We start from the raw sequence: 27,412 nt of genomic DNA, 5'->3' as shown, positions 1-27,412 counted from the left end.
CCGAACGCCTGTCAGACTGATCCATGAAGTGAAAATTCTAGATTTCCTGGAATATAAAATATAACCTTATTTCCCAATTTCATGGAAATTATCAGGCCTAGAAGCGTTTTCCCCACCCAAAAAAACCGCATATTCACATTTAGGTTGTAACCATCCGTTCTCAAAGAAAAACACTAACAGTTTTATATTGATATGAGTTTTATTCATCGTATTAAATACATATTAGAAATGTGTTTGGGCATCCTAGGGTGTCCTTTCGGGATTTACGCTACAGATTCAGGATCCCAATCATATCGAATTTGTTTTTTGAAGCTGCACAAAGCTTTCATATCTGCATCAGGAATGATGAAGTCTAGTTCCATGTTACTAATGATACGACTTTTATTTTTCGATTTTGGAATTACACCAATATTTTGTTGAATAGCCCAACGAAGAAGCACCTGAAATATTTTGACAGTTATATAATAATAATTATAATAATGGCTTTCATTTATGGTTCCATATAATTACAAGCAATCAAACGGCAGTATTCAATATCTGCGTATGATAATTCATCGGAGAGATTGCTCTTTCAACCAACCGTAAGAAAGAAAGAAAAGAGAACATATAAATCATATAGTAATTGAAGTATAACTCAATATATCTGAAGATGATGACATGGTATTCCATAATAAATAGAATATGTATCAGTTTTTCATAAGTTACTTACAGTTTTCACTGCTGAATAATCAAAATAAAACTATTTATGCTAATATATAGTAACAGGAAGTCCCATTGGATGCTATTGGATTGAAATAATATCAGGTTGTTTCAAAAGTTTTGTCTGTTTTGATGTCATGCGTTTTTGTAGCTCAATGAATATTCATTCTACTGTGTCCTGGTAGAGGAGATCCTTGTACCTTGGGTTTCCATGTACCTCGGGACAACTTCATAATCATTACAAAAATTCAGTCCGACAATTGCCTAAGCGACATCTAGCTGTCATTTAAAACAACAATTCGATTGCATTCCACAAAGTCGGCCATTTTGAGTTTCGTTTCTGACATGGTGGTGGACGGACGTGCCGATAGCGACCGTTCACAAAGAAGGTACGCGGACGCCATTGTTGGAAGTGGAACTCAGTTCATGTTGTGTATGTCCGCCGTTATAACGTGCAAGCAAAAGTTAAAAAAGTTGTTGTAAACATTGTTTATTTAGTGGTTTTATTTAAATAGTGCTCCCATTCACGCCGGTTGGAGGCCGGGGTGGACCGGATGTCCACGTGGGAGTGCTAAAGTGGAAGAGTTACATAATATCTACTCCCATTCACGCCGGTTGGAGGCCGGGGTGGACCGGATGTCCACGTGGGAGTAGGATTACAATGAATGCTATTTTATGAAAAAGACTGTTTTTAATATAATAAAAAAAAAGACAAAAAAGGGGTGGCAGCATTGCTGCGAGCAAGACAGCTGCGCCCCCCCGACGAAGCTCCTATCAAGCTCCTATCAATTCTGATAGGAGGAGCACTGGTCATAATAGCGCCATCTGGAAGCTGGGACCAAAATTAAATTGAAGAAGAAGAAGAAGTCGGCCATTTTGACTCGTCATGTCATTGAGGTGCTTTCTCAAATTTTTAGCGTGCGTTTTTTTTCATATGCGTAATAATTGTTGTGTTTCCTGAAAATTTTCAAAGTAAGTAATCTGATATGAGTATAATTAGGTGACAAATTTGTAATAACTTATTTAGCAGTTAAATACTGGATTTCCGATTGAGAAAACTTAACTACACTTTTTTGCAAAACAAACTAAATTCGTACCTTGGGACAGTGATATTTTCTAAAGCCTACAATAGCCTACTTATAATTATTTTATAGTTTACTCATAATTATTCTTTTTACTGTTATTTTAGATGCCTTGTAGTAAAAATAACGTTACTAGACCCCAACCAATTGCAGAAAATGTTAAAAATGCCGTTAAAAAGGTGATTGAAAAACGATGTTCTATCCGAAAAGCTGCCGAAGAGTTCGAGGTTTCAAAATCTTTTATAGGTCGTTATGTAAAGCTGAATAAAGAAAATGAAACTACAACTGTCATTTATAAACCCAATAATGCTGTGAAGAGAGTCTTCAATGAAGAAAAGAAAGAGCAATTAGTCGAGTATTGTTTAACAGCATCTCAATTTCATTATGGCATACCAAAAGAGCAATTCTTGAGACTAGCATATCAGTATGCAGTAGCTAAGACGAAAACGTTAGAAATCAAGAGTTTCAACCGATACTCCTGAAAAACTGGAATTGGAGCAGTTGGCTGCAAAGAAAAGGAAAAATGCATTACAAAAAAATATGAAGACTGTAAAAAAGAGAGTTTTCAAAAAATAATTGAATATTCTAGTTCAGAGGAAGACACTCATGTGCTTTCAGAAAGTGACGACGATCCATGTGATGATGATCAAGAGGAAAATAATTGTGTCGGATGTGGAGAAAATTATTTTGTTACCTCACATAAAGAAGACTGGATTCAATGTGTTACTTGTTGCTTTTGGGTGCACGAAGATTGCACCAGTTTTGATAATTATTGTCAAAAATGTGGAGCAAAGTACAAAAAACAGGATATATTTTATTGTCTTGTCTCGATCTGCCTTAGTTCGTAAATTAATTGTCATTTAGTGGTGATAACCAAAGTTCCAAAGCATACGTGTTAAGTTCTTAAACTAAATTAGGTATATGTGAAATCTTTATTCTTACTAATTTTTAAGAGAAAGTGATTATAAACAAATGCTATTAAAAAAACTAGGCTTTTTATTACCTACTTAGGCTCTCTGAGAATTGATTTTTTAGTTGTCACTTTTTTATCTGACTAATAAACATATATGGGCCATATTTTTACGGCTTATTACAATGTCTTATGTTTTTTAAATTCCAATGAAAATCCTGAAGATATTTGTCCCAAGGAACAAATATCGGTGTCCTAAAGTACAAGCCGTACTTTGTACCTTGGGACATAAAACCCAATCAGTTTTTTTATTATCTCACATATAAATCATCATGTGTATTTTCCTAGCATTAGAATATTTTGATTATCATATTATTATACGGTATTGAAAAAATCAATGCTTTAAGTCAGTTCTTGCTCAAATTATGAAGGTTAAAAAAAAGTGTCCCAAGGTACAAGGATCTACCCCTTACGAATTCGAATTGAATGAAAGCGCTGCCCAAGCAGCCTGAAAAATAACGACAACAGGAGACGTTCAGGACAGTGGTTGGACATCGATAAGTCACCCAGGCACTTCCCAAAGGCGAAAACCCACCATAAAAAGACCATGGTTACTTTATGATGGTCAGCGGCTGGTACAATTAATTATAACTTTCTGCAACTGGGCCAAACCATCACAGCAAGAGTCCTATTGTGAGACAATCGACGAAATGTACCAAAAATTGCCTCAGCAGCAGCCGACACTGGTCAACAGAAGAGGTCCGATACTGCTCTACGACAAAGCCTGTTCGCAAGTTTCACAAATCACCGTTCAAAAATTAAACGAAATGAGCATCGAAGTTCTGTCTCATTCACCATACTCCCCAGACGTTTTGCCAACCTACTACCATCTTTTCATTGAATGGGCTATCAAGTCGTTTCAGCCCTTCAAATCTCCTGGAGAGGATGGTATATTTCCAGCTCTTCTTCAAAACGGACTGGAAATAACTTTACCTATTCTCATAAAATTGTATAGAGCTAGTCTGGTGTGGAACTATATACCGCTCAATTGTTTGGCAGCAAGGGTGGTATATATACCTGAAGTGGGTCGGAAAGACCATGGTCGCAAAGACCCACACCCTAAATCGGTACGACCAGTCAGCTTTACATCCTTCCTGTTGAAAGGACTTGAGAGGATACTGGAAGGACACATCAGGAGGGTGGCATTATATGCATCCCCCCTGAAAAACCACCCGTATGCTTATCAATCGACAGATTTGGCATTAATCAACCTTGTAGAGAAAATTTCCCAATACCTTGACAACAAGGAGATTGCGGTTGCTGTATTTCTCGAAATTGAAGGAGCATTCGACAATGCACTACCCACATCTATAGGATCATCTCTGTCTAGGAAAGGTATAGAATCGACCATAACTGACTGGATCTATGCCATGTTGGAAAACAGAACTGCAAATACGACTCTGCAAGACGAGCCCAAGCAATACTTTTATAATCCCCTTCACCAGGAGGAGGAAATTGGGCAATCTAACGTCACTTTTGCTCAATGGTGAGGTCATTCCATTTGGAACGAAGGTGAAATATCTTGGCATTGTCCTTGATGAAAAACTCACCTGGAACGCTCAATTGGAAACAGATTTACACAAAGTCAAACTGTCCCTATGGACATGTCGAAGGATTTGTGATTATACTTGGGGTTTAGGTCCCAAACAAATCCATTGGATTTATGTGATGGTGCAATCGCCTGGTAGCCGAAGGCTTTACAGAAAACGGCCCAGGCGAATCTCTGTGGCTTACAGAGACAGGCTTGTCTGGCCATTAGTGGTGCTATCAGTACCACACTGTCAGCGGCCATAAAGATCCTTTTAGATCTACCTCCTCTCCACATTTTTCCGTAGAGAGAGAGGCTAGATGGACTGCATGTAGATTTGTGCACATCGTCAATTGCACAAATCATTTCAATGCAGAGTACAACTGTTGGTTGACACTGGAAGTCACAGCATTCTGGAAATTATCTCTGACTTCATGCCTCCAACTGTCAACTACGAACTGCTTTATAAAGTACTGTTCTCGGGTAGAGAGGACTGGGTCCTCCGGGAGAAAGAAATATTAAGAGCGGATAGTTGTTGGTTCACAGATGGATCAAAAGCACCTTCCGGTTTTGGTGAAGGTGTTTTCAGTCGCAGACCCAGGACAGAGATATCAACCTGCCTAGGAACCTTTGCGACTGTATTTGAAACGAAAATTTACGCTATTGAATTGTATGCGGAGACATTGGAATAATCCAACCCTTTTACACAAGTCAATAAAAATATTCTCGGACAGTCATGCGGCGTTGGAAGCTCTTGACTGCTACCGAACAACGTCCAAATTGGTAGCAAATTGCTAAAAACGACTCTCCTCGATAGAAAGACTTAATAGATTGTCTCTAGTCTAGATTCCTGGCCATACTGGCCTGGAAGGCAATGAGGCTGCTGACTCCCTTGCAAAGAAGGGTGCTGCAAGCACCTTCATCGGACCAGAACCTGTCATTGGCATCGCTTTAGGCTTTGCCAAACAAAGATTGGACACCTGTATGGACTTCTGACAGAATCTTCCAGGATTGGCCAACTAAAAGGCGTTTATTCACCCTTCAAGCTTGACACTAAACAGTTGTTGGGATGAACTACGATATCTAGCAGGTCTTCTTACAGGTCACTGTCATTTGAATCATATGCAGAGACTCGGACTATCGGAAGACAGTGTGTGTGGTCTCTATTTGGAGAATGATAAAACACCAGAGCACGAACTGTGTGCCTGCCCCGCTGGGGACTGAATCATATTTTGAGAGTTTGGCAGAGCTGTACTCTTACCATCTGATCTGAAAGACCACTCACCATACAAACTAATCGGCTTCGTTAAGAAGCTTGGTGTATTTAGTCGAGTGTGAATAGGTGTGAGCCACAATAAACCCTTGCGGGTTGCGGTGGAGGATCGAATAGACCCACTCACTTCAGACCTAACCTAACCTAACCATCTTTTCAGGCACTTAGATAACTTTCTCACCGGTAGGATCTTCGCCAATCAGGACCAGACAAAAACAGCCTGCGTCAACTCCATCGAATACCGAGCTCACAATGTTCATGCTTACGGAAAGTATCGACTTGTGTTACGTTGGCAAAAGTGCACTGAATCAAATGACACTAATTTTGATTAAATTGAATAGGCATTCACTGAGATATTACAGTTTAAAATAGACTCATAACAACGAACAAAACTTTCGAAACAACCTGATAACTTTCTTCGGGTAAATGAATGTTCAGCATACGTTGAGTAGTTTTCCAGTTTATCCATTATAATCAGATACATCTTTTCTTTCTATAATATTACTTCAGACAAAATACTCCAAGAAATTCTAATGTCTTTCGGAAACTGGTAATACATTAAAAAATGTCATCACCTGCCCTGACGATTTTTCCAGCCTGTTCGCGATATCCACAACTACAGGATGTTCGAGAAGATCCATATTACCATCAGTCGTTCCTCCGAAGGATTGATATGCTTGAACCATGATTCCATTCTTATCGCAAAATTGTAATAATTTCTTTTGATAGCATTGGGGATGGAATTCAATCTGGAAGTTTAGAGTTATCAAAAACTTGCATAAATGATGAAAGACTGTAGACTTTCACGTCCGGAGGTATCTAACTGTATAAAAGTTATTTAACTGGTATGTTGGCCGTGGTCTACAAATTGTATAACGTGGACTGTTGAAAAATAAGATGAATGTTCAAATTTCGCTGAAACTGTGAACCTATGTTCGAGGCGAGTGTACCAAATACTCAAATGCTCAAAATACTTGAAATGTTGACAGTGGCATAATATGATTGTACCCTTAAGAAAAATATTTTACAAGTGGTACAAGCTTTTCACAGAAGGTCGAGTAGATATGAATGACGACTCGCGCTGGACTCCCCAGCACATCAACAATCGATGAAAGTGTTGAGGAAGTGAAGGCAATTTCCATGGAGAATCGGCGAATCACTATTAGAGAAGTTGTTGAGGATGTCGGCATATCGGTTGGCTCAATTTCTTCGAAAATTTTGAGCATGAAGCGTGTGATAGCAAAATTCGTTTTGAAATTGCTGAATTTTGACCAAAAATTCCCTACTAATATTATAAATGCGAATGTAAGTTTGTTTGTTACGGTTTCACGCGAAAACTACTCAACCGATAATCATGAAATTTTGTACACATATTTTTGAAGGTACCTATTAGAAGTAACATAGGACACTTTTTTTTTATTATTTTTTATGTAAGATAAAAAATTGTTTGTCAAAAAAATCTCAAAATCTAGCTACTTTGTTGGTTAGGTTAGATTAGATTAGGTTAGGTTAGTTTATGTTAGGTTATGTTAGTTTAGGTTAGGATAGGATAGATCAATGCAGCGACCTGTCAAAACGAATGCAATATGGCGGCGTAGGACAAACATAATATTTAATATGTGACCATAGTAGTTATTGTTTCTTTTTGTGATTTCCTGTGCGTATTTCGGTTGTGTTTTTGAATTTCAATTAATAATTAGTGCTTTCACTAAAGGGAAATGCCAATTACATGCACTGTGGTTGGCCGTGGATCTCGTAACAACAGGGATAAAGTCGGTTTTACTCTGTTTCTACAGTTTCAAAACACAAGTTTTTGACTAATAAAAATGAGTTATCCAGAAAGCGAAGAGCCCTATGGTTAGCTGCAATCAAGCGAGATGATCTCATAGATTCGAAGATCAAGTATGAGAAAGTCTGGAGCAGATATTTTATGACAAGTGAGTCTCTGGATACTTCAGGCCTCCACTGAAAGCTATTTTGCGTTTAGTGAAAACTACTTGATAATTTTTGGGAAAGAAAGTTTTTGGCTTTCTTTTTTTTTTGTATCAGATGGAGTAGTAGAAAGCCAAAAACTTTCTTTCCCAAAAATTAATCACTCCTAAAAATATAACCCATTCAAATCATACTTGATAATATACATATTATTTTCAGGCAATCCTGTTTCTTCAGAGGATAAAACCAATCCTGACTGGGTTCCGTCGCAAAACATGGGACATTCAGTACAAAATGTTCGAAAGACTTATAAAGATGTTGAAAGAAAAGCGAAGTTGGATAAAAGAAAATTATCTCAAGTAAGTGGTACTGTATTGTTTCAGGTGAAATACTTATGTATTAACATGCCTTTGAAATGTCTTTTGTTGACAGAATGAACCCCAGTCTTATATGGATATTGACTTTGATAATGATGAACCTAGAGGTGGACAAGAAACGGGGATTTTAACACGGACTGATTCAACGATGGAAGAACTGGCTCTAAAATTTGAACAACTGACTGAAAAGGCTATATCATAAATTGTATGTTCAGTGTTGTAATATTAAAACTCTTATTATATATTCTTTAAAAAATTTATTAATTAAAAGTCGATATTCATGGTACACAGCACATTTATTAAATAAAAACATAGACAATAAACATATCTCAAGAAAACTCAAAATAGAGCTTTTCAAACAAAACAAGTTCAACAATTCAAAATATTTTCTATTGACTTTGCCGTTACTTGATGAAAATCCATAGTAATTGTACATATACTGGTACAATTGGGAACATCTGTGTCATGGATGGCATTGGCCACACAGATTCTATTTATGTGCATGGCATTTCCGCTTTCTTGGTATTTGCATAATCAGCAGCAAATAATATGGCGCCAACGTGACTACAAACTTCACTATTTCCGGCCATCAAATTACAGTGAGCAGTACATATGTTTCCATCTGTTACTATGATGCACCAAACATCTAAAGTTTTTCTGTGAATGCTTGACCTGAAAATGAGTTATTGAGATTACTAGGTATCTACTGTAAGAATAATTCGTGGATACACACAGTTTCACGTGTATTGTTTCTTAGATGAATTGACTATACCATCAGGAAATCAGAAAATTAGCATACTGCTAGCTTATAAAAACTCACCTGTCCAACTAAAATGTATAAATTGTTCTCAATCTTTGTTCCCATTTTCACAACGAAGCCAGATTCGAAATATTTATACGATTCCAAACTTTTATATGCTTTCATCTGCACATGTGAATAAAAGCTGTGGGTAAAAACCAAATACGAAGCCATATCCATATATGTAACTGGAGGATTTCAAGTGTTCACTTTCCATTTTGATCGAATTTAAACACCACAAAAGCTCCAAAAATGTGTAGAAACACTCCACAATAGCGAACGACACCAAAACCATGACAATAATCAGATTGTTTGCCCTACGCCGCCATATTGGGTCACGTGGTTTGGATTGCTCTATAGAATAGGTTAGGTTAGGTAATAATTTAAAAAAATTGATAATCTCAGTCAAGCATTAAAATATAGTTCTCATATTGATTCATTTCTATTGTACTGACACTTATTTAATGGCATAAATGCGAGCGAAGCCGCGAGGAAAAGCTAGTATATATCTAAATAAATAGGGAAGAGTGTGTATGAAAAAGCCAGGCTTTGAAAAAGCCGATGTGATTTTCTACTACTTACAGTTCTGCGAAAACGAACGGCGTCGTAATTTTTGAAATTACTATGGATCTTCATCAATTAACGACCGAATCAATCAGAAGAAAAAAGTTTTTAGGACCAAAAAGTATGTTTTTTTGCGTTTACTCAATTTATTTTACAAAGAAAATTGCCGCATGAGTTGATAGAAATGATATGTTGTATTGTTATGCATATATTTAGCATTATTTTACGATAATGTTGATGTCATGTTTACGCGAAATAGCTGTATTCTTGAGGTTACAACTTAAATGACAAAATGTTTTGAAAGAGTCACTTCTGGAGGCTTTGAAAGAGTTGTAATTATTGTTAATAAATAATAATTCAAAGTTAAAATACGTCATTACTCTATAATCTAAGATGTTATGGACCCAGAATTCTGAGTTTGATAGTTAGAACTGACGTTTGTATAGTTGGAGAATAACAACATTTCGAAAATTTGAATCCCAAATTCGAATCACCTAAATGTCATTCATGTCTAATATGACAGTTTCTCTTTCGTTCGTGAAGTTGGGTGATAATGTAGTGATAATGTAGTAGGGAAATGACTAATGTAGCAGGGAAACGCATTAAGTCAATTTCGAGTTAGGGAAATATGTCGATGGCAGCTTAAATACTTCAAGCAGAAGTGAAAGTGAAAAGGAATCCGATGAGAAGAACCATTTAAGGACTCTGGCAGCAATAGTTTCTGGTGCAAAAACGCACAATAACACAGCCTGGTGCCAGTCTTCACTGAGAATGGATAACCCAACTGTCCTAAGAAAGTAAAGATGTGACATGTTCTTTTATGAAACGCCATCTATGAGATCGACGGTCGACTTAATCCACGAATATCAAAAATTAACGAGACTCTCCAAGGTGGCCCGTTGCAATTCTACAATCATCAATAACAAGTCAAGAATAGGTACAGATTATTAGTGAATATGTAAGGCACCTGGTTAATACAAGGTTTGATACCGTAGTCGTTACTCAATAACTTCTTCAAATGTTTCACAGTGTAGCTGGAAACGCCAATATTCTTAACCAATCCTTCATTCACAGCTTCCACCATCAGCTCCCAGCTTTTTTCTCTCAAAGTCGCATTTTCTTTGCTTGATGAGCTTATACCATATGAGCCTGGCCAGTTGATTAAATAAAGGTCAATGTATTCACAATCAAGTCTCTCAAGAGATTTTCGTAAAGCTCTGGTAGCTTTCTGACCTTGATCTTGAGGATCTACAACAATGTTTCATTAAAAAGTTGTAAAGAATATTTTTTCAGCAATAGATTTTCACCAATAGATAGTATTTTCTCACTAAAGATAATTTGGTAACTCATCCTTTGGCAATAGTTTTAGGATAGGAACTTCTACTCAAAAATTTATGTCTAATCCTCAGAGCAAGTTTATCTCTGGGATATACACCAAAATCATTCCGGAACCAGAAAAAATCGGATCGGATAGGATCCCAGGCTGACCTGAATACAACGTTGAGGAAGATTAAAAAAGGCGGAAGTAGCACTGATGATGACCGGAAATACTAACTATCAAACCAGATATAATGTATAGGCTTTACATCATATTGGCTAAACCCATACAGACATATACAGCTATGGTCTGGTGGTCAAAGATGAAACAAAGGATCGCTATTGAAAAACTAATTATTCAACAGCTGAATTGAAGACACATCTTTCAAAAATAGGGAAGAGTAGAGAATCAACAGTCAGCCAGAGAGCATGCTTGAAAGAAATACCTGGTATATAGACGAATCGAAAATCGAACATGGGACTGAAGCTGGAATTTACTGTGTGGGGAAAATCTCAATTTCAGTTATCCCCTCGATCAATACATATCAATTTTTCAGGCTAAAATGTATGCAATCTTGCAAGGAACATCAATTTGAGGCCTCAAAGGATCAATATTTTCACAGACAGCCAGGCTGCACTTGGGAAACTGATGAACCCAAAAGTGGGTTCATCAGTGCGAAAGCCGTCAAAAACTGAGGAACTGAGGGATATGAATAGATTGACTATATACTGCGTGCCGGAACATTCAGGTATCCCAGATAATGAAAAAGCTGATGAATGTACCAAACACGAACCATTTACTATATATACTCGTATAGCCTCTGAAACAGTTGTGGGGTTCTCTGTATCTGTAGAGTAGGGTGTGTGAGTGTAAGCCCGCAGCACTTAGGCCACATGTGACCCATTGTACATCCTCCCGAGGAGTTGTCCTCCTAGGTCATCGTCCATCCTGGTCTTTCCAGGAAGGTAGACAGGTCACTGGGAGACATCTCCTTTATATCGGCAGGTGTAGGCCAAGACGCGCCAAACACACACTCTCTTATTGACGATAACTCCGGGCACTCGCACAGGACATGCCTGACAGTTTCATCTTCCTGTTCACACATCCTGCATAGAGGTGTATTCTCTAGCCCCATATCATGGAGGTGTTTCCTTAGTTGACAGTGGCCAGTCAGAAATCCTACTGATTTTTCCTGGTCATCACCAGATATTTCTTCGGCGCCAGCTTCCAAGGGTCGCCCAAGGTAATCCTGGCAAGATTTCATCCTTTGATTCCATCCCATCTCTTTAAGGATTGAGCATGGGTGTATCATTTGACTAGTTCCGCAGTTGTCGAAGTCATCAGGCCGTAGGTGCCACTGGGTCCTTAAATTCTTAGTCCAGCCTGAAACGTTTCAACACTCTTTAACAAGAGAGAAATTGTTTGTTTTATTTAATAGGGTTGGGTTACAAATCAGAGATTGTCGGTTCAGTAAAAATTATAATAAATTCTTTCGTCCACGAGGACAGCAATAGCCTAAACAAACGAACAAATAAAACTTAAACGGTACACTAACGAGCAAGGATCGATTCATAAAGTCTGGGCCCACAATATTCGAGTATCATTCACCGTTGTCCGGTCCCACGATGGAGCTCTCCAAGGTTGAAAATTGAGACAGAAGCCAACACCTTTCAGGGAGAAATCCGTCTAAATCTACTATACGTAGAGCCACGGATAATCAGCCAACGCCAAAACTAACGTGGTTATAAAACCTCGATACGTAAACATCCACTTGTCGGACTTTTTATTCAAATTGTCGTCGAGCATCGACCACCTTCCAGTTCATCGCTCTTCCGACTGACCTTATTGTCTCTTCCCCTTCTTCCCGTCACCTCTGCGAAATAGTCCCGTGGTGACCACATACACTGCGCGAAACACCTCTTACTTAACTAGACAGGGGCGGCGTTCTACATTACCCCCCTGTTGATTTTGGTACATACAAAATTAACACTACAAAGAACGTAAGGGTGGTACATAGCCTTTCAAGTTATAAACATTATGCACACCTACATAAGATCCATCCTCATCATTCATCAACTCATATGAGTTGGGCCCCTTTTTCGACGTTACGGTACACGGTCCCTTATAGAGAAGGAAAAATTTCTTTATTTCCTTGCATTCAGCATCAGATTGAGGGTGGGTACGAACCAACACCTTATCCCCAACATTGAATTCAATTAACCTTTTTCCCTTGTCGTGACGAATTTTTCGCTTTTGGGCCTTTGTAACTAAACGCTCGTGGGCCAGAAATATCATTTGGTCTTTACTTACGTCAGGAAAATTCGGTAAAGGACTGGGAACATCTTTAAGAAAAGGGCTCATTCTCACGGTTCCAAAATGGAGTTGATTAGGACTGTATCCTGTACTATCGTGGAGGACGTTATTTAAATATATCTCCACTTCACCTATAACATTCACCCACCTTGTATGTTTGTCAAAACAAAGTGTCCTCAGTAACCTTCCTATTTCTCTATTCACTCTTTCAGTCATATTGCCCTGCGGATAATAAACCGACGTATGCGCAGCTTTTATACCCATTTTATCCAGAGATTCAGACCATACAGCACTGGTGAACTGGCTACCATTGTCAGACAAAATGACTCGTGGCTTGCCCACTTCATCAACGTATTTCTTTAGATATCGAACTATTGCAATACTAGTAGCACGTTTCAACGCGAAGAGCCTCACGAGCTTACTGAAAGCGTCTACCAATACCAATAAGAACGTGGCTCCCGCTCTTGCCTTCGGTAACGGACCAATAAGATCCACACATAAGATTTCGTTTATAGACGAAGGGAGTACGGAACTCATCCCTCCAACAGAGTGACGAGATATCTTCGTTTTCTGGCATACTATACATCCTGCCACAATCTGACGTATCCTTTTACGCATCTTCGGGAAGTAGTAAAATCCTTGTAAGGACTTAAAACACTTCTCCGAGCCAAAATGGCCATTATCTTCATGTTCTTGAAGGACCAGTTGAAAAATGTGCTCTAAAGGAATACATATTTTATAGTTGGGACTATTCTGCGATCCCATTCTGAATAAAATGTCCTCATGAATCCTATACCACTTAGTGGCCCTTGGCAAATTGTCATCCAGGTCCATCCGCACCCTTTTACAAAACGAATCATCCTTTTGAGACCTCAGAATACTCTGAAAATTTCTCTTGACAGCCCTAAACAGCTCCGAGTACTTCACCGTGAGGACTTCAATATCATTTTTCTCTGGCACTTCTATGCATTGATTAGGTTGGGCAACGGGATATCGGGATAATGCATCAGCAATCTGATTATCCTTTCCCCGACAATATTCAAAATGTATGTCGTATTCTTGAATATACAATACCCACCTAGTCAACCTAGCATTTAACAATCTACAGGACTTGATAAACGTGAGAGACTTGTGATCGCTGATGACAGTTAACTGTTGCCCCAGCACAAATACTCTCCATTTTTGTAAAGCAAATATTACTGCCAAAGCCTCCTTTTCAGTGACGGAATAGCGGAGTTCCGGGCCATGCAAAGACCTACTGGCAAAAGCTATAATTCCCTTTTTGTCATCACCCATCTTCTGGAATAAACATGCCCCTAAAGCATACCCAGATGCATCACTGTATATATAAAACCGTTCATTCATATTTGGATGTCTTAACAACGTAACATCCAAAAAGACCTCTTTCATTTTCTGAAAAGCTGAAGATTCCCTCTCTCCCCAATGCCAAAGTTCCCCTTTTTTCAATAACGAGTTCAAGGGCAACGATATATCTGCAAAATGACTAACAAACCGTCTGTCAAAATTACATAAGCCTAAGAAGGACCTTAAGTGATGAATGTTCCGAGGAACTGGAAATTTTTGAATTGCAGCAACACGTTCCGGGTCCATAGCCACCCCAGAAGAGGAAATGATGTGTCCCAAAAAATTCACGGAATTTCGGGCAAAAAAGCATTTCTTCAATTTTATGGTTATCCCGGCCTTTAGAAACTTCTCAAAAATGATCCTCAAATGTTCTAAATGAACACTAGCATTCTCTGAATAAATCAATAAATCATCCACGTATGGAATAACCCACTTATCGACATCTGAACCCAATACTTGGTACAGTGCCCGGATAAAACTTCCCACTGATGTACTAAGACCAAATGGTAATCTCTTAAAAACATACGTGTGTCCCTCAAAAGAGAACCCTAAATATTTCTGATGCTCTTCAGCAACTTCTACCTGCCAGTAGGAGGCCGTCAAGTCAATAGTACTCAAGCACTGCCCTTGTACAAAATCATATAATAATTCCGACGGATTAGGTGGAACCACCCGATCTTTTTCCATCCGAGCATTAATGAACCCTGCATCTAAACATACACGACCTGTATTATCTTTTTTCTTCACTACGACTAACGGGCTGACAAACTCTGTTTGTCTCATTTCAATAACCCCCCACTCCTCCATTTCCTTGATTTGCTTTCGTGCTTCCTCCCGGAAAGCGTGTGGAATGGAATATTGATGGCGATAGAAGGGAGCATAATCCTTCAGCTTAATCTCGTGAACGTATCCCTTAATCAACCCTGGCTGGTTGGAAAATATACTTCTATACTCCAACAACAACTTTTCCAGGCTCAGCCTATGGTCTTCATCAAAACTTTCTGCTTTTGCAGCAGTTTCGAATATTTCGTCTTCTGAATACAATTTTCTTGCACAAGAACTACCATACAATGACTCTTCATCACTAATCTCGCTAATCGCGATATTCACCCCAAGATCCGACTGCCCCAAAAATGATACCTTTCTTACAACACCCTCAAAATTTCCACTCAATGTATTATCAGAGAAATTAATGGACACACCGTAATCCCTCATCCAATCACAGCCAAAGATAACATCACGTACCAAATTAGGCACTACTAAAAACGAATAATCAAACTCAAGGCCCCCCATTTTGATGGTTAACAGGACTTGCTCTTTAACGGTGGTGCTTCTATTACCCCACGCCCCTACCAATGCTACACTCCTGCAAGGTATACGAGGGATTGCCGGATTTACTGCTACCAACTGATTCCAAAATGCTTCTGATACCCCGGTTATCTGAGAGCCTGAGTCAATTAGACCTCTTGCTCGAACCGAGTTTCCCAAGACTACCTCCACGGTAGGTGCCACTGCTACGGCTTTCACTTCTCCAGTCTCCGGTTCCTCTAAAAAGTCTTCATGACTCCCATTGAATATCGTATTGACAGGAGTTACCCCTGAGCCCTGACGATCCATTTCATTTCTTCTCCAATCGCCCCTATTAGACTGTCCCTGTCCCGAGTGTCCCGGACTACTATTCGAATTTGGATTGTTAACAGGCCGATTATTTTGGGGCCGCGAATTACCAACATTTCTACCTCCGGAATGCCCTACACTATTGAAAGTTGAATCTATTTTCCTCAAATGCGCCTCAATTTCGTCGATCGTTTGAAAACCCGAATTGAATATTCCTCGCTTGATTTCAGGTGGAAAATGGTTAATCACCATACTTATTAATTCCACGTCTTGCAGAGGTTGAGTTAAATATTTGGCTTCTTTAAGAACGCGCAAGAAATAATCCGCCCTAGATCCGCTTTCATACACCCCGTACTTCACCCTCAACAACGTCTCCCTCTCACACTCTATGCTCCAATATCGAGCTAAAAAACTCTCCTTGAATGTCCTAAAATCTTCGAACTCTTTGATCTCCGCCCAGTCCTGTGCCGAACCCTTTAAACAATTTATAGCAAAAAAATTCTTTTTATCTTCTGGCACACCTGCTTCTTGAAACAAATTATTCAATTTCTTAATGAATAATACCGGATGAATACCTCCATTAGGTGAAAAGTGCAAATTCGTACCCCCCACATCTTTCCATACTGATATGTAACTTTTGTTAGGGTCAACATTTTTCGATTCAACACCTGTATCGATAGCTGGTTTATCAGATATTTCACTTTCCTCTACCCTGCTAGTATTTATTTTACTTTGCTCAAGCCTTGCCGATAACTGTAACAACCCACTCTGTAAACATGAATTGAGATTTTCAAAAGCAGTAGTCAGGCATTTATCAACCGTTCCACTCAGACTTTTACTGATCCCCTCCATAAACTCGTCCATACCAGAAACCCGGTTTTCAGCCGTTTCCCCTACGCTTGAATTTAAATTATCATCATATGATGTAGACATCCTAACATCTTTTCCCTTATTCCGTCCCATGATGAGAATGGATAAAATATATATTCAACTAAATTACTGTCCCCGACTAAAACTGATTTGTCCACTCGCTGGGCGCCAAATGAAACGTTTCAACACTCTTTAACAAGAGAGAAATTGTTTGTTTTATTTAATAGGGTTGGGTTACAAATCAGAGATTGTCGGTTCAGTAAAAAATTATAATAAATTCTTTCGTCCACGAGGACAGCAATAGCCTAAACAAACGAACAAATAAAACTTAAACGGTACACTAACGAGCAAGGATCGATTCATAAAGTCTGGGCCCACAATATTCGAGTATCACTCACCGTTGTCCGGTCCCACGATGGAGCTCTCCAAGGTTGAAAATTGATACAGAAGCCAACACCTTTCAGGGAGAAATCCGTCTAAATCTACTATACGTAGAGTCACGGATAATCAGCCAACGCCAAAACTAACGTGGTTATAAAACCTCGATACGTAAACATCCACTTGTCGGACTATTTATTCAAATTGTCGTCGAGCATCGACCACCTTCCAGTTCATCGCTCTTCCGACTGACCTTATTGTCTCTTCCCCTTCTTCCCGTCACCTCTGCGAAATAGTCCCGTGGTGACCACATACACTGCGCGAAACACCTCTTACTTAACTAGACAGGGGCGGCGTTCTACAAGCCGCTTCCTTGGCTAAAAAGTCGACAATGCGATGACCTTTACTCCTGTCGTTCCCTTTAACCCACCTCAGGATCATGTTATTATCTACCGAGGCTTTGGCTAAATCTTGGTGACACTCTAGTACTAGCCCTGAGGTTATACGTTGTCTGATCAAGGCTAATAGGGCTTGTCTGCTGTCAGTGCAGATTGTTATGTTTTTGCCAGAAATTCCTTTCTTGGTTATTCCTTTTATGGCGATTGAGATACCAGCCAGTTCTGTTTGGACCACGCTGGTATTTCCTCCCATTCCCTACTTAATTCTTAGGCTTAGTGATGTGGAGTACACTCTACACCCTGAGCCTTCTCTGGTTTTTGAGCCGTCTGTATAAATCCGTATTGCATTTGTATCATCTGACTTTATGTTCTGCTTAATTTGTATTTTGTAGGGTTTATTGAACATACACCTGGGTTCAATTGCATCGTTTGTTGCCTGCAGCAGTTGTGGGGTTACTAAAATATTTGGTACGAAACCAGTGTAAAGTGGATCTATGAGAAACATAAAGAGTACTGGGGGATCATACCCGGGAAACACATGGGAAAACCTTCATGAAGGGACCGCTCGAGAAGAGAACTGAAGAACCGCTTCAACAAAGCAGGGATCGGCTCAGACCAATTATTGCAAGCAATGCAACAAAGGGATAGAGACACCTCATCATATTTTGTGTGAATGTAAGGTACGGTGTCACAGAAGGCAAACCATTCATGAACAACCCAGTCCAGAAGAATATTATATACATCCAACAAGTGTGCTGTAGAAACTAGTAGAGAAAACGAGATTATTGGAATAGGTGTTATAAACATGATGGGAGACTTGGAGGAAATGGACAAGTCAGAGATTCCCAACATGTTTATGAGTACTTCTGAAGTAACTAGTAATAATAATACTCACGTAATTTTGTTGTTATGAATATATCTTTTCTGGATAGATTATATTTGGGAAGAAGCTCCTTAAGAGCTCTACCGATATCACCTTCATTGCTATACATTGCAGCAGTATCTGAAAAAAATAAATGACAATAAAATTTCGAATACCAATGAAGGCCACCATCAGCGAGGCCGTCTGAGGGTGCTGCCAGGCGACAGTTCAACATATAAACAGCTAATTGAGTGCCTGAGAGATATATGTTCCATTTTGCCTTGTTTTAGGAATTTTAAGTACTTTTGCGAGGTTTTGGTATATAAAGAGAATGAACAATGAGTATGTAATAGAAATAAATATAGAAACACTTATTCATGAAGAAAATAAATCATTGGGACCTGAAATGAATAGGAACAATTTAATGGATCGTATAATAAGTTCAGGTCAATAATATGTAAACAGCAAAAATAAAGATAAACCAGGTGTCATTCGAAGGCGATTATGAACAATCGAAACGTCGTGAAGTAGTTTGATTTGGAGTGCATATTTATCCTTATTTTCTTTTATTACATCTTTTTTTTTTCATCATTAACTTCATTATTTGATCTTAAATGTTTATTGTCGACACTTTATTATTTTATTACGTTTTTTGAACCTTTTCTATCTCAACTAGCTCATCGGAATATTTCGGTCTTGGTATTTTCAATGTTATTAACTTTTTATTCACACATTTTTTATTTTTAGTTCTGAAAGAATTCATAACTGATAATATATATTACAGACCCAACCATTTCTTTTAGGACACATAAGAAATCAGGCTGACTAGGCTGTACTTGTTAGATTACTGCTTGATACCTTCCGCCCTTGAATCGCTGGTCCTAAACTTCCCTTGTTCAAAATAGTTTTATCTCCTCGTCGCATAATTCTGTTTTCCGTTCTGTTCAACAGATCTGTTTTTCCGTTAACCAGCTGTCGCACCCCTACGATATTCCTTCCACATAACTGGCTTCGTGTGAAACCTTTTCCAAGTGAGCGTTCCATCTACGCTATACAATACAAATAAAATGACGTTACCAATGAAAGACATTGGATTTAAATCATCCAATCATTCTTTTTTGTGGTGGAGGGCACTATCACAGTTTTGCTCGGGTTTACAGACACCTGCTTTTCCCTTCTCCCGAGGAATCCAAGTATCTCTACTAGGGAGCAGGACTGTATAAAGTAGGTCATAGTAGGTCATAAAAAATTACCTTTCAGTATGTTATTCACTACAAGAAAGCTACTGTGAAAGCGAAAATGATATATTTTGAAAATAAAGTTTGTGTAGGTCATAGTTGACAGTTGGAGGTTTAAAGACAAAGTTAATTCTCCGAATGCTGTTGATTTCAACCCCACTCAAGCCCATTTTGTGCAATGCTGCATGTTATCCTAGGCGGGTTGGCTCTCCTTGTTCATCTTTCACTGCCTTAACCACTGTGCATACTGTTTTTGGCGAGTGCATTGGCATGGGATGTGGGGGTTGAGCAAACCGGCCATCGGATGCCTGCTTCCACGTAGCCCCGCTGGATACGGGAATGACAAAATCACTTGTGGTTCTATTATTCCCTAACTGAATGGCATCCCAACGAGGGCTTAATCCTAAGGTGTGTGTATCCGTGCCGAAAGGTTGAATGACACTGAGCCTATCAGCAGTGTCTACAGAACCTTCGAGATACCGGGCGCCCTCTAGTCGTAGCATCGCCTTGTCACGGTAATACGGGGCTCTGCCGTGATTGACCTTCTTTCCCTAGCTATTCGTGGGACTATTATGGACAGAGTAACCTTAAAATTTCTTTTTGACGCTGAGTCTATAGAGGAGATGGATGTCGAGCTTACGACCCCAACTGACCTAACTGTAAATTCAGATCAGGAGCGAGAGCTTCTCAATTCTCCAACTCCTGATCCAATGACTGAACCTAAAAAAAAGTGTTGGTGATGCAGCCAGGAAATGACTGAGTCGTCTCCTCAAGAGCGGGGTACCTTATGAAACCGCCTTGCACCAAATTCTTGAGTGGCGGAATCTGTCTCAGGTGGAGGAACAAACCCCTCATGAGCAAGTTAGCAAACGTTTGCCCTCAAGTAATGATTCACCAAAACGAAAGGCAAAAAAGCCCTGCACGGTTGAATGCAGAAACCCTCATATGGGAAGGTTGTCGCGGGTATCAAGGTGGGAATCTTGCACCTTGACTATCCGACTACCTCATCAACGATGAAAGAGCAGAACATACCTAACCTAACCTATGTTGTCTATCCAGCCTCTCTCACCGGAAAGTTGTGAAGAGAAAGTAGGTTTAGAAGGATCTCCATGGTCGCTGATGTAACTAGGGTTAACCAGGCAAGTCTATTCTGTACACCATAGGGCTTTGCCTGAGCCATTTGCTGTACATTTTTCAGCCACCTCGCAATTGCTCCGTATCAATTATTCTGACAATCAGTACCTATATCCAAAGGATTCGATATATCTTTAGAAATGGGAATAAAGTTTTTGGCTTTTTACTACTCCATCTGATACAACAAATGTTCGATATACAAACCGAATAGAGAAAAGTATCTTCTGTATAATTCAGTGTTCATGTAGAAGTATTTGTTTCGAAAAAATTTTTTTCTTTCGTGTAATTCAATGTTTATATGAAAGTAGCTGTTTCAGGAGGACTTTCTTTCAGTTTGTGTCTGAAAGTTACTTCTTTGCATGATCTACACATCCATGTATAGACTTACTTATTTTCAAATTGATTACTTCCTTCCTTTCTTTGGAAGATTCTCTCATCCATTTTTTTGTATCAGATGGAGTAATAGAAAGCCAAAAACTTTCTTTCCCAAAAATTAATCAATCCTAAAAATATAACCCTTTCAAATCATCTTTAGAGATATTCTGGATTAGTGTTAAACCTTTTCCAAGTGAGCGTGGGTAATATTCTGATAATGTTTCACCTACGCTGCAAATAAAATGACCTTACCATTGAAAAAGTTGATTTAAATTTCATTCCTTTTTCTGGTAAAGAAGTTTATCACAGTTTTGCTGGGTTTCACAGACACCTGACCAGCTATTTAAATCGTCCAGTATTCTTTGAAATATATTACAGGCTACCTTTCCTGACGCATTCCTTGCCAGGATGATGGAGTCATCTGCAGATCTATTTATTTTTTTTCAAGGACATCCAGCAGACTATCAGGTGTAACCACCATAGGGGGATCCTGAACCAAATGGCTTCATTTTGACGAATCGAGCATGATATAGATCCATTTTGGTCGATTTTATGCCATTTATCAGTCAAGGCTGGTATGATAGATTTGCGTAATGCATTAACAAATGCTTCTTCGATGTTGACGAATACGCTCACCGCAATCTCTTTATTATTGAAGAATTGAATGATTTCTTCTACAAGTTCATTGCTTTTTATTTCACAGGGAATTGGTGGGCAAAATAAAAGGAAAACTTTGAGTTAGGATATGTAAAGTGTGTGCCCAGAAAAGAACATTCTTCCGTAGACGAAGATACTGAACTGGCTGCTAGGCAAATTTCACGGAGTATGAGAAGCCAGATGAAATAATAGATTTCAAATTTTTGTGAAACACCCTGTATATTCTTCGTGTTATCTAATACTTTCTAGTAGCCGTTTTCCGGAATTTTCAATTATTCAAAATTCTACTGATATCAATCTTCAGTGGTTTTATCGAGGAAAACTTCTACTATAACTGTCATTATTACCAAATAGTGGCGATCGTTTGAAGCGTTTTAGTTTGAAAAGTGATGAATTTTTCGCAAGATTATGACAGATTCTTAACAGACATAGCAACTTGAATCTATCAAAAAACCATTTTCTGAAATAGGCAGCCACGAAAAGGAATGTCTAGGAAATTGTTTGATTGCTTTATTTGATAGAAACAAGACCGGTTACATATAAGGAAATCAGTTGAATGTTGTATTTATGATAGTCAAGAATATCCACCAAATACGCCCTACCCTGTATCAACAAAAAACAGTTTAGAATTTGTATCTTTATCAATTAAATAACTTTCATTCAAAACTTGTTTTCGTTTGGTGGCTAGCAATATGCTCTGTTGGACTTCCTCACTCTAATGGGCTATCCTTTATATTTAAACCAGAAAGGGTGTCTTTCAAGCATACTGATTTTTCAAAACAATGCTTATTGTGAAATCAAAAACCGATTTAACATTCTGAATTACAGAATATTGGGAAAATATTACCAATAAGTCGGTATCCTGCTTCAAAGGCATAATCTAGGACTTCCAGTATATCTTTAAATCCATTGATACCATTAGTTCCAACTGAAACATCGTCCTTTGGAAATGTATAGATGATTTTGATTAACGAATACTCACGTCCAACCATAGGCATCACACTTCCAGAGTTCAAAGTGACCGTTAAGTCTTTTGATGTCATTTTTTGATTTTCTAAAATGAATCGGTCATCTTTCTCAGGTTGAATCTTCGTTTTATGATAATCTAGAAATCAATCATTTTTAGAATTTTCTGTAGAAATTGTTACAAAACTGTCAACTGATGAAATTTTCTGTCAATTTGAAATTTGCATGTGTTTTGACGTGGAATAGGTTATGGATAGTACGGAATACTCGTACTTTACAAAGAGACACTCATATCTGGCAGCAGTTTGATGTTGAATGGTCAAGTTTCTGTGACCTCTATTCTGTGTTGGAGGTGTTAAATATTTTTTCGAAACTCATCAATTATATAATTTAATTGCAGTTGTGAAACTATCACGAAAACGAGTAGTGTTAACGATATTCAATGGAACTTTGTTCGAAATCAATGAGTTCGGTAAGAATTTCAATGGAAATCAACCATCGTCTGCTGCCTGTCATAGTGTAATCAACAAGTTCAAAAACATGAAAAATAGAGATAAAGGTCCTAAAAAAATGAGAAATAGCTCATTCGATTTGGAATCACCTCTAGAAAAATGTTTTCGAAGGATTTTGGTGCAGGTGAAAAATTGCAATTGATATTAACGAAATAAGATTTAAAAAAAATGGTATTCGGTTTTTCGTTAATAACTCAAAAAATATTAATATTTAAGCAATTTTGAAAAAAGCTCGTTGAAGAGGAGGAAATTTCCGATAAAAAAGTCCCGACTCCCAAAACTCTATCTCCATTATTTATAATTTTAATTTGACGTTGAAAATAGGGTTCCGCGCGGCTTTTACGGCATGCGCACGCTGCCACTAAAGAGAGTTTATAAAAAGAAATAATTGTTTTATACCATAAAATGTCATTTTGAGAATTTGAAAAAAATCTAGTTTCTTCTTAACACTTGAATGAATCGAGTCCCGTAGAAAAAAAAGTTTTATCACCATTTTTAAAAAAGTTATTCAATTGTTAACTAACAAATTTTTTCCCAATTTTCATTGGCATAAATAATAAGATAAAAGGTATAAATAATTGGCCTATATATTTCAAACTTCGTGGAGCCCTTTTGATATATATACTTCATACGACCCTGCGATAAAAGTTCATAAAAATGTATTAATTTGTTAATTATGATTTTTTATAACTATTACAAAATGAAATATCTGAAAATTGTTGATAGAATTTTTTCTCAATTGATATTCAGCTATGTCTGTTTTCACATTAAACAATGGCAGTTATTAACATAGAAAATGAACTTTTTTACATAATTTGTTTATTAAATTGTTTTTAGCAAATAGAGAAATTCAATATTTTCGAAAATTTGTTTTTGCTATTTTGTTGTCTAGAGGTAATTATGATTCAAAATTATTTTTTTTATTTTGATTTTTTAATTGTTTAAAATCGATTTTTCTATATTTCGATTGTTTAAATAATTAGTTAAGAATTAGTTGCTTTTAAAAATCATAATTTCCACTTTCAAATGGTTTGTCAAAAAAAAAATTCATTTATTATTTAATTGCTTATCAGTTTTACAATTTTTCATAAACAAATATTGACCAACGTGCCATAATTTTTTTAAATTTATTATATATATTACTTATATTGATTATAATACTAAAAAAATATATTTTATGGCATTTTTTTATATAAAGCTGTTTTTATGATTTTTGTCTGCTTCAGAAAAAAAGAATAACGTTGTTCAATATTTGTTTATAACAAAATATTTGTTTATGCAAAACTATTTAAAAGAGTGAATTATGATTTTTGAAAGCAAAATGATTTCTTAACTAATTATTTAAACTATCGAAATATAAAAAAATCAATTTTAAAATTAAAATTAAAGAATTTTTTTTCAATCATAATTATCTCTAGACAACAAAATAGCAAAACAAATTTTTCAAAAAAATTGAATTTCTCTATTTGTTCAAAACAATTTAACAAACAAATTACGTAAGAAATGTATATCCTACCTATGTTAATAACTGCCATTGTTTAATGTGAAAACAGACATGGCTCAATATCAATTGAAAAAAAAAATGTATCAACAATTTTTAGATATTTCATTTTGCAATAGTTATAAAAAATCTCAATTAACAAATTAATAAATTTTTATGAACTTCTATTGCAGGATCGTATGAAGTATATATATATCAAAAGAGCTCCACGAATTTTAAAATTTATAGGCCACTTATTCATACCTTCTATTCCATTATTTATGCCAACGGAGATTGGGAAAAATTTTGTTAGTTAACAATTGAATAACTTTTTGAAAAATGGTGATAAAACTTTTTTTCTACGGGATTCGATTCATTCAAGTGTTAAGAAAATACTAGATTTTTTTCAAAATTTTAGAATGACACTTTATATTATATAAAAAATTATTTCTTTTGATAAACTCTCTTTAGCGGCATCGCGCGCATGCCGTAACAGCCGCGCGGAACCCTATTTTCAACGTCAAATTAAAACTATAAATAATGGAGATAGAGTTTCGGGAGTCAAGACTTTTTTATCGGAAATTTCCTCCTCTTTGAAGAGCTTTTTTCAAAATTGTTTAAATATTAATATATTTTGAGTTATTAACAAAAAACTAAATACCATTTTCTCAAATCTTATTTTGTTAATAACAATTGCAATTTTCTACCTGCACCAAAATCCTTCAAAATAATTTTTCTAGAGGTGATTCCGAATCGAATGAGCTATCGCTCATATTTTTAGGACCTTTACCTCTATTTTTCATGTTTTTGAAATTGTTGATTAGACTGACTATCAGTTGCTTTTCAAAGTAAAACCCGAGCTGAAAAGTCCTGGGCCTACGAAAAAACACGTTTTTTTTGGTTCCAAATTGGCTTTTTTTATCAACGTAATCTCCATCAAGAGCAACACAATCATTACAGCGCCGGTCTAACATTTCAATATTACATTTGTAGAAATATTTATATTTTTCTCCAAAATAAGCCTCAGTTTCAGCAATAACTCTTCATTCGAGCGAAATTTCTTACCGGTGAGCATTTTGTTGAGGCCTTAGAACAAAAAAAAATCCCTGGAGGCTAGACCTAGAGAATACTTGTGACTTGTGACACGGTTCGTTGCCTTGATGAATAAACTTTTTTTCTATGCGGTGTTTCTTCGCAATGTCGGCCTTCAAACGCTAAAATAACGCTTTATCATATTCACTGTTGATGGTATTTCACTTCTCAAGATAGTTGATGAATATTGCATCACAGAAAACCCAAAATACCGACCCCATTACCTTTCCAGCCGATTATTGTGCTTTCGGGTGCTTTGGACGAAGTTCACCAGTTGCTCTCCATTCAGATGACGCTCGTTGTTATTTCAGAGTGAAGTGATGGATTCATGTTTCATCCATTGTCACATATCGACGCAAAAATATGATTTTTCCAGCTTCAAATCGAAATAAATGAAGACCAATCCAACGTACAACAAAAAGCTACTATTTTGAAAGTAACTGCGCAAATGCAAGTTCATTTTCGGATCATCATCATATTTTGAAAATAATGGTTTTTGAAGTGAAAAATTCACATGTTATTTGGAACGGTTTGAAAATTGTTATAAGATGAAGAACCTAACCAATCTAGTAAAGATAACCCAAGTTTGATGTGTTTCTATTGGAAGTGATCGTTACAATAGTCTTGCAACATTTTCAGGTCCAAAAAAAACTTCTTAAAGAATTATCTTGTGAAGATCTCGTGGAGACAGTCATACAACTAATTCTCAATAAAAACGTTGTTGTTTCGCAGCACTATTTCTTTAATATTGTTTGAAAAGATCATCAGACAGTTTGAGAATTTGTAGCAGACCTTCACTGCGATCTAGCAGAATGTGAATTATCTATCCAAATTGTTTCAATTGCCGAAATTTTTTTTCCTATAAAATTTATCAAAGGATCATGTGAACAAAATCTACAATTCATTACATCCAGTTTTGATGAAATTCTGGCTAAAGCCATCGCTCTCAAAGCTTCTGCTTAGCCATCCCAATTCATTCATTTTATACCTAATGTGATTATAATTCTTAGGTCGTAAGAAAAGCGGAGACTCAAATTCTAAAACTCTGGAGTCGAACTGAACCGATTTGTGAGTTTTTTGAAAGTAAGGGACTTAGGTACATACCTTCAGCTTTGATTTATAAGAAAGAATATTTTTATCGGAACATTCTAGGACGTTCGACTTAGATGACTCATATGCATATAAAATCGTAGATCAGAATAGAAACAGATCGCAAAATTTTTGCATTCATTGACCTGTGGAAGTAGTTCGTTGTTGAGTTTTATTTTGATCACAGAACTAGCACTCTTTGTTTTAGGTCCATGAACTATTACAAAAGACTTCACACTATTTTGAGATTATGTGCCATAGATATGTTATACAATGATTGCAAATCATGATTCAATCCACTCATATCAATAGATAGATTCTCGAGATACATACAACTGAGTATCGTTAGGATGTGGAGAAAAAATAGTAATGACCCAAGTATGGACCCTTGTGGTACCCTGAATATAACAGGCAAGGCATGTCCATCTAGATAAACTGTTTGGATGCGTTCACTCAGATGCCATTCTCAGAAAATCCAAAATAGTTCAGTTTGTTGCAAAGTGTTTTATGCTCGATTGTATCGA

General features: G+C 37.2%; 1 protein-coding gene across 3 annotated transcripts; it reads right to left on the bottom strand.

The window, feature by feature from the left end:
* Nucleotides 1-180: 180 nt before the first annotated feature.
* Nucleotides 181-22,953, bottom strand: LOC111511819 (uncharacterized oxidoreductase YtbE). Of its 3 annotated transcripts, XM_074178883.1 has the most exons (6): nucleotides 22,732-22,950; nucleotides 22,597-22,677; nucleotides 18,379-18,486; nucleotides 10,192-10,472; nucleotides 6,128-6,301; nucleotides 181-440 (listed from the first exon to the last, which is right to left on the bottom strand). In XM_074178883.1, the coding sequence occupies exons 1-6, from the start codon at nucleotides 22,790-22,792 to the stop codon at nucleotides 264-266; spliced, it is 882 nt and encodes a 293-aa protein (XP_074034984.1). In that variant the 5' UTR covers nucleotides 22,793-22,950; the 3' UTR covers nucleotides 181-263. The 3 variants fall into 3 exon arrangements, with proteins under 3 accessions (XP_074034984.1, XP_074034985.1, XP_074034986.1); XM_074178884.1 differs by lacking the exon at nucleotides 6,128-6,301 and having other exon boundaries at nucleotides 22,732-22,953; XM_074178885.1 differs by lacking the exon at nucleotides 181-440 and having other exon boundaries at nucleotides 6,161-6,301; nucleotides 10,215-10,472; nucleotides 22,732-22,953.
* Between the last annotated feature and the right edge of the window lie 4,459 nt (nucleotides 22,954-27,412).

Source organism: Leptinotarsa decemlineata, unplaced genomic scaffold (genome assembly GCF_025532065.1).
Source record: "Leptinotarsa decemlineata unplaced genomic scaffold, Ldec_3_MD MMD2_tig00004307_RagTag_RagTag, whole genome shotgun sequence".
NCBI lineage: Eukaryota > Metazoa > Arthropoda > Insecta > Coleoptera > Chrysomelidae > Leptinotarsa > Leptinotarsa decemlineata.
The sequence above is the reverse complement of the archived record's forward strand: the minus strand, read 5'-3'. Positions and strand labels throughout refer to the sequence as shown.